The 8,568-nt window shown below is 35.4% G+C and overlaps 1 protein-coding gene across 1 annotated transcript; it reads right to left on the reverse strand.

Annotated features, from left to right (window-relative positions):
- Positions 1-5,263: 5,263 nt before the first annotated feature.
- Positions 5,264-6,890, reverse strand: LOC132183601 (uncharacterized). Its single transcript, XM_059596956.2, has 2 exons — positions 6,463-6,890; positions 5,264-5,485 (listed from the first exon to the last, which is right to left on the reverse strand). The coding sequence occupies exons 1-2, from the start codon at positions 6,791-6,793 to the stop codon at positions 5,457-5,459; spliced, it is 360 nt and encodes a 119-aa protein (XP_059452939.2). The 5' UTR covers positions 6,794-6,890; the 3' UTR covers positions 5,264-5,456.
- Between the last annotated feature and the right edge of the window lie 1,678 nt (positions 6,891-8,568).

The following is an 8,568-nucleotide window of genomic DNA, read 5'->3' on the forward strand; positions in this document are numbered from 1 at the left end:
ACCCCCCCCCCCCCCCCCCCGGCCCCAATGCTTGTGGCTTAGGTTCTATCAAATTGCCGTTGGCGAACTTGTCAAATTTTTATTTCTTGTTCGGTATGGCTCGAGGCAGGATCTTCATGTATGTGCGCGGGACAAGGCCGTGTCTTTATGTCCCGGGTCCGACATAACACCTAAGAGCTAAAACTGTACACTTGTTGATAAGGAGCTAAACTTTAGTTCTCATTGATGTTATGGTGGTGCTAGCTTAGACTATAGTCCAAGTAGAATTTGAGAGAGCGCTTGCGGTTCACACCACTTAGGCTCTTCATGTGCGGCTCTGTAATGCCCTCAAAACTGACCTTAACCGTTTTAGTAGGGTTACTGTCAATGCCTCCAATTCAATTAACTGGTAACTGTCTGAAGGTTTCCCCTATCAAGAATACCCAGAGTAATTATAATGGAAGGACAAAATGACAAATTTAAGTTATTTAAAATAATTCATTAGGCATGCATATACTATCATTAATCAATCACAGACCGGGAGCTACTAATCAAACCTGATATAAATACAATGGTCTTTAGGCTTCCTTCCTTAGAAGTCCTTTTAAAAGAGATAACCTGACAAGCCACAAACATTGCGTAAGTCTAAGATTTAGTAAGTAAATCTCATAATAGGGTATGATGTAATACCCCGATAAAAATCCTTGCCTTAATAGGTTAATAACTCACTACGAACACGTGTAATTATTTTCGTAAAGCATATTTTTAGAAACAGAAGGACCCAAGCCCATATATGTAATCCAAGTCCTGAAGCCTTTAAGACAAAACCTAGGCCCCACCCCTTTCTAACCAAACGTACGCCGGGGAACCACACAAATGTACACACTTGGCCTTTAGTGAGAATGTACGCCAGGGGACCACCCGAACGTTTGTGGACCAGTCCTTGACCCATTAGGCAATATCTTAGAATGTACACTTGAACCCTTTTATCCAACGTGTAATAGTACCTCAACATTCCCTGTCAACTCTGAAAAGCATTTTTAACCCATTCTCCACTTTTCAGGCCCAAGCACGCCTCCACCCTCTATATACGCCCTACTATGCAACGCTTAGCCACCTTCAACCTCAGAAAACCTAACCCTATTGTGAGGAGAGGCTTGAAGAAATAATTGAGAGAGCTTGGTGCATTTGCTATCTTCAAAAGTGATTTCTTGACCCCTCTTTTATCTTTTACTGCTTGTTGTTACTGTTTTCCTATTGTTACAAGTCTTGAAGATGCTATGACAAGCCTTGTACCCGTTTTCTTACAAAACCAATAAATGTTTTCAAAAGACTTTAAAACACCTCTTTGATTTGTCGAGTTGCATGATATGTACCTTGCATGAGTTTTTTTGGTATCCTAGAATGAGATTTATCAACCCTCAGATTAGATAGAAGTCGCAAAACATAGTTTGGAGCTTTTGGCCTGTGTACCTAACTCATTGGCCAAACGTATACTCTCGAGGCCGAACGTTCGGCCAGGAAGCATGGCATCCGTCCTTTGGCTCCAAATGTACAATTTTAGGGTCTAGTAACCCTTTTGTTAGAAGGAACTCAGTACCATACCTATAACGAATTCTCTAAGTACTGTGCATAACGATATGTCATATTTCATTATAGCAGGAAATTGTGATTTCGGAGGATTCGCTCAAGTGCGCAAGGTAAGCAAACACTTATAAATGCTTTCCTTAAATATATGGGATATGTCAAGTGACTGACCTCACTTATGATATGAGCATGTCTACATTTTATAATAACTTGTTAACTGTTTTAATAACTAGTTGATAAGATACATTGTATGACATGGTACATCGGTATGTGCAGTATAATGGCCATGAGCTTAGTATATAGACTTGATTTTATGGTCAAATGTGTGTGTTGTTAAATGAGCCTCTAATGGTTGTTTCATGACCGGCGTAGCTTTAATGGGCGGTCACTACAGGACGTAGATCATTAGTAGCATGGGCTACCCGAGATCGGACTCAGTCGGGCTGCTAGTGTTATGGATGACAGGGTACAATGGTTGGGGCACCAGCATTGTATTACAGGTCACTCAGGACATCGCTAACCCTGCTGAGAATGGGTAATATCTTGACTAGACCATATATGATAGTTACTACCTATAAAGCATTAGTTTGCTGCATTAAAATATTTAGGCGATTGCCGCCGGTAGTACACCACATTTTATCAACCAAACAATATTTTTTGTGGTATATTGACGCAAACAACACCTCCTCTCAACGTTTACTAAAACTGAACGTTTATTTCTACTTAATAATAATGGGCTTATGTCATACCTAATTGTGAGATTTAATTACGAAGTTGTTAGGCTTATGCGGTTATTACTCTTATAGGGAGCTTGTTTCTAGAACCCAAGAATGGTACAACTATCACTACAGACTATAATTTAAGATCATCATGCTGTTTTCAGGTTTGCTATATTATTGTTAGTTGATCCACGTCTCTAAATTTGAGGACTATACTTGTACTTGTAATAATTATAGACTTCTCAGATTTATTTTACATTCCTATGCATTAACTCTGATAATGTTTAGAGGGGTGGTTCTCCATTTAGCCACCAGTTGGTTAAATTGGGATAATTGCCAATAACCCTGCCAGGTTGGCAAAGGCTAGTTTTGGGGGCATTACATATGATATGAGCTCTTGCTATAGGCTAGATAAACATAAATTTTTTTGTAGCAAGCAAATGAGGTGTTGCCTCTGTTATTACAACATAAAATGTAGGTGTAATCCCAATGACAAACGCTTATGAGTTTTGATGCAGAAAACTAATACTTTAATGGGTCATAACTATTATTTATGGTTTACCCGGATATTACCACTTTATAGCAGGGTTAGCGTTGTCCCGAGAGACCTATAATACAATACCGGTGTCCGACTATACGTTACCATTTATAACTAGAAACCTGACCAAGTTCGACCTCGGGTGGTCCGCGCTATTAATAATTCACGTCATGTAGTGACTTGTTAATCAAAAATGGCTGCACTTGGTCACAAAACAACCATTTGATCCAAGGCCCATATGACACACACAAATTTGACCATAAAATAAAGTATATATAGTAAGCCTATGACTATTATACCGTACGTACCGGTGTATCATGTCATACAATGCATCTCATTAATCAGTTATTAAGACAATTATCAAGTTCTGTAAAAGGTAATTATGCTCATAATAAATGTGTGCTCAGTAAACTAACATATCGCACACTATTAAGAAAAATAGTCGTAAGTCTTTATTTACCTCGTATACTCGGTCAAATTCTCCGACTTCTTGAATTTCTGCTATAACAAACATAGTTCTTGAATCTACTATACATAAACCCTTAATCAAGAAGCATCTAGTTGGTAGGTCATAAAACCCTAATTTCACACATCTTGGCTACTGGTCAAACGTTCTGTCATATGATCGAATGTTCAGACTTGAGGTTGAACGTTTAGTCAAAGATCATGGAATGTTGGTCAGAATACCAAGGTTCATGCAAGGCTCCTAATTTTTAACTCATCACGTAACATATCTCATCCTAGGCCTTCTAATAGGTCCTTACAACATACTAAGGCACATCATCATGCAAAGTTCATCAAATGATGGAGCAGATTAAAGAAATTAAAAAGGGAATATATATATATATATATATATATATATATATATATATATATATATAAATTTTAAAAAACCTACCAAACTAAGAGCCATTTACGATAGAGTCCCACAATGTTAAAAAAGTATTAAAGTAGCCCATCAAACTAACAAAATGTATCAAAAAGGCCACTTATTTTTTTATATTCCTATAATACCCCTATTCTTTTAACAAATAAAATAATTGTAAAAAAAAAATTAAAAAAATTTTTTTTAAAAAAACCAATGGATGAATAAAAACAATTTTTTAACAGAAGTTGACTCTAGGAACTAAATTGTTTTTTTTTTTTTTTTTTGAAAATCTAAAGAACTTTTGATTTTACTTTCATACGACATGAATTGAAGCAATTGTAATTTAGGCCAACTACAATGTCTAGATATTTATTTATTCCAAAAAACCCTTTTCTTTTCTTTTTTTTTCTTTTTGTATTTATTCGCCCATTGGTTTTTTTTTTTTTTTTTAAAAAAAAAAAAAATTGTTTGTTTTTTTTTTTACAATTATTTTATTTGTTAAAAGAGTAGGGGTATTATAGGAATATAAAAAATAAGTGGTCTTTTTCATACATTTTGGTAGTTTGATGGGCTACTTTAGTACCTTTTGAACATTGTGGGGCTCTATCGCAAACGGATGTTAGTTTGCGGGGCTTTTTTATATTTTTTCCATTTAAAAACTTTTTACCTTTTTAAGAGAAAACTATAACACAAGCTTAATCATGGTACAGTAAAACTTGCAAAAAGTATGAAAAATCTGCTTGTAACATGAAAACCATTTTAATAAGAAGGGATTACCTCAAGGAGTGCAAGTCAAAGCTCAGGGCAAAGCTCAAATCTCCTCATTTCGTCTCTAAGATTTCTCTTTCTAGGTTTTGGGTTAGTGGAAAATATGAAAGTAATGGAAATGGGGCAGAAAGGTAGGGTATTTATAGAGGAAGGGGTGATGCATGCTAACAAAGGTGGAAAATAAGTTAAAACTACTTTTCAAACTGTCATCGAACGTTTGGTGTACTATTGAACAGTGGTTCTAGGGTTTTAGAGCGAACATTGGTCATTACCTACTCGTTTTTGATTTGGTCGTCGAATGTTCGGTGTGGGCCCTGGTCGAATGTTCACACTAAGATTAACATCGAACGTTTATGTGGTTCACTTCTGAACGTTCGACCAGAGGCAAAAATAATGTTTCTGGTTTGTTTTTCTTGAAATAACAAAGGTTTTTAAAACATTGCTAGTGATGTTGGTTTTATAAAAATAGTTACCAAAGATATTTGTTTTTCATTAATCGTCGGGATTGGGTTTTAAAGTTTTAGGGCACCACAGGCTCCCAACGGGTAGATGTTACTATGGTCATGCATAGGTAGGACATGCGTAATTGGTCTATTCGACCTCCCTTTTTTCAATTACAAAAAACAAAATACACGACCAAATTCTGATTTAGAGCTTGTAATTTGTTACACTATTGAGAATTCGATATGAACCCAACACGAAAAATAGTGAATTAGAGCTGAGAGGTTTAATCCGTTTAATTAATGGATTAAGTTATGATTGATGTATACAATTTTATACATATGCTTCCACGCAACCTAAATCCAACACACAAACACGAATTGCCACCCATATTCAAATTGTTCGTTTAATGTTGAATCCATTATATTTCTCCTTTATTTGGACATATTTTGCCAATAAAATTAAGAAACATATATCATAATGGTTCACATATCAGCAATGATAGAGTTCATGCTTAGTGATCCGGACTCTAGACTTTGGACTTTGCAGCATTTTCCTAATTAGGACCTGGAGGGACCTTATAACCTGCAAGAATAAATACATTATAATTTATTACTTAATATGTAATAGAATAGAATGAAAATATCACTATACACTGGATAAAAATATGAATATTTGAATATTATACCAAAGTGGAAAACTCATGAATATCTTGCTCATAATAATCAAAAGTAATTATATCCATTTTTTAGTGCACAAATGGTTATATAACATGGCGTGACCAATATATTTTTTTTTTTAGTATTTAATGCTACAAGCACTCTCATTTCACTTCCTTCTCTCTACTCTTTGCCAAGTGAAACACAAAAATTTGTCCCCCATCTCCTCATTGATGTCACCCCCAGTCACCAAGTGATAGTGGTTTGGACCACTAAAAAGCACACTAAGAGCTCTCGTAGCTCCGAGAGTAGTGCAACCATCCCGAAAGATTTGGTTGGGAAGGCCGACCACCCTCTTGTGGTCGGCCATCGGTGGAAGAGGCTTGATAAATTTTTTTTTTTTTTTGCTAACATGACAATGTCAAGCCATATATACTACCACAACAGTAAATTTTTGTGGGGTTAATGCACTGTCACGTCATGAAATATAGGAGGCGAGATTAAAATGAAAGTATCTCTAGTGTTTTCTCTTCTTCTTTTCTTTTTTATTTCAGGTGAATTAGTCGGATATTAATAGATATGGGAAGAAAATACAAAGAACCAGCTGACTGGTTACTCATGGAAGCAGCAGCCAAGATCACTTACAAATCCAGAAGACAGACCAACTAACAAAGAGCAGACACAAGACAAACGGACAGAACACCCACCTTTTTTAATCTTCATGATTGGGAAATATCTCAATTTTTAATGAAATGAAGATAATTTATTTTATGGTAAATATTAAAATTCACAAATCTAATGAAATATATATATATTAGAAAGACAAGTTTATTTTTCACACAAACTTGAATTGTTATAGGTTCAAGAAAAGATCTTCTTTAGAAGAGAAAGAGATGATCTTACTTCCACACTGTGTTCCAGGCTCTAGTGGATCGCCGCAATAGGCAGCAACGTAAACCAGCTTCTCCATGCTATAAAGTTCTTCTATTTCCTTTCTGATGGCCTTGCAGACGCAATGCATGCCGGCGAACCTGATCGCCTTGCAACACAATGGGGTTGGTGCAGCCTGTGGCTTGTCCTTCTCAAGGCTAGCGGAGCATCCAATCAAAATATATGTACCGTCGATAGGCTGACATTCCCATGCAGATGCCTGATAAATGCCACCCCACGAGAGTAGGATTTGAATGCTGGTTAGAGCTGTCAAGATCAAGCAACGCCTTGTAGGAGTTGCCATCTCTGTGTTTCAGTCTCTCTTTTAAACTTTGGTGCTGGTTTATATACAAACACTTGGTCTGCAGCTGCAGGTTTAATTAAATGGTGATAGAGACGAATCTGGGCCACAGCTATTGTTAATTTGTTAGTGAATTTAAGGATAGCTATAAATAGTGATAGAGAAGACATTAACTGTTTCAGACACTCTTTTTCCTTCCAAGTAATAAAGGGTAATGCATTTAATATAAATGAATTAAAGTTGAGATCTGTTAATTAATATTAGGATCCGAATCTCTCTCCAGGTAAAAGTAAAATTACACTTTTGCCCTCCCATATTAATATTAGGATTTAGGAGTCACATGGAATAGGATCCTATATTTCCATTTAAAGTCTTTTTAAAAAAATTTTGTAAAGATTTTGAGTTTTATCGCTATTGGAATTGAACCTGGCTTCCATGCCGTAGAAAAATAATCGCACCATATGCTGTTATTTTGATTTACGGTCCAGATTAAAACTTCTTTATTTTCAACTTAAACGACGTAGCTTCTAAAGAGAATTAAGAATTAACGGAAGTTTTCTAAACGCCGTGTTTTGCTTGTTCTTCCTTCTCCACCCACTTCCACACTCTGTTTCTGCAAATTCTTTATAACCATTTACAGCAAAACAGCAACGAATCAACCCAAATTAATCAAAAAAATATCTTAATATTAAGACCCCACATCCACAATTTGTCCCTCGAAAGCGAAGTCAATCTAAACAAGAATCACCACCAAAATTCGGCCAAAGCTAACTCAAAATGGCCATATGGAATGGAATCATAACCGGATTGCCACCAAAAATCATCACCCAAAAAACACAACCAAAAATTTTCAAACCAAACACCTGTTCGGCCATACACCCAATCAAAAATTATACTTCCAAAACTAAAATCACACTTCAAATAGAATCACCTTCAACCAAACACCCAAAATCGCCTCATCCAAAAAATTCCTCTTAATCGGCCATCACAACCAAAATCACAAAGAGTAACCCAATACAAATTCTCAACAGAAAATAAAACAACTAGAACCGAAACCCAAACCCACACATTCCTCTTAATCGGACATGGCAGAAAGAGAAAACACATAGAAAATAAATCTAAAACGAAATTTAAAGAAGGGGAGAAATTTTTATCTTGCTAAAAGACCTATCTCCCTCTGCGCGACGAAGGCTTAGTATTAAGAAATTTGTTTTACTGTAGAATTTGACTTCTTGTTGTTTTGCTAAAAATGGTTAGGAAGAATTTGCAGAAAGAGAAAGAAACTGAAAATGGGTGAAGAATCTTACCAAAAAAAAATTTGAAAGTGGAGGATAAGTAAAACGGGTTAAGGGGATCCTCACGGTTGTGTTGATTGGCCAGGTTCAGTATAAAGTAGTGGAAGGCTAAGTAATCACAATCAGAAGCGTCTGCTTGTTCTTACCAAAAGATAAAGCAAGTTTCTAAGTTTAGAAAAGATAAAACTTCGCAGAGTATTTGAGAAAAAATTCTTTAATTTGATAATATAATTCAATGAATAAGTTTTACATTATAAATTGGCCTATTTATAGAAGAGAAATAAACCTAGTCCTAATAGGAAAAGAAAAATAATTAAAATAAATTTAATCATAGTAAAGAAAATAAACATAATCATAATAGAGAAAGTAATTATAAAAGCAACTAAAAACCCCTTTTGTTAGAGTAATTTTCCTTTTTCCATTTTAGATCATCTTAGTGTACAGAATAACGATATATGCAAAAATTTTATCTCTTTTTTATCT

Source organism: Corylus avellana, chromosome 7, assembly GCF_965113065.1.
Source record: "Corylus avellana chromosome 7, dhCorAvel1.hap1.2, whole genome shotgun sequence".
Lineage (NCBI taxonomy): Eukaryota > Viridiplantae > Streptophyta > Magnoliopsida > Fagales > Betulaceae > Corylus > Corylus avellana.

Coding starts and splice junctions, on each gene's coding strand:
- LOC132183601 (XM_059596956.2), bottom strand. CDS start 6,793: ATGGCAACTCCTACAAGGCGTTGCTTGATCTTGACAGCTCTAACCAGC. Junction 5,486..6,462: donor GCCTGGAACACAGTGTGGAA/GTAAGATCATCT, acceptor TTATTCTTGCAG/GTTATAAGGTCCCTCCAGGT.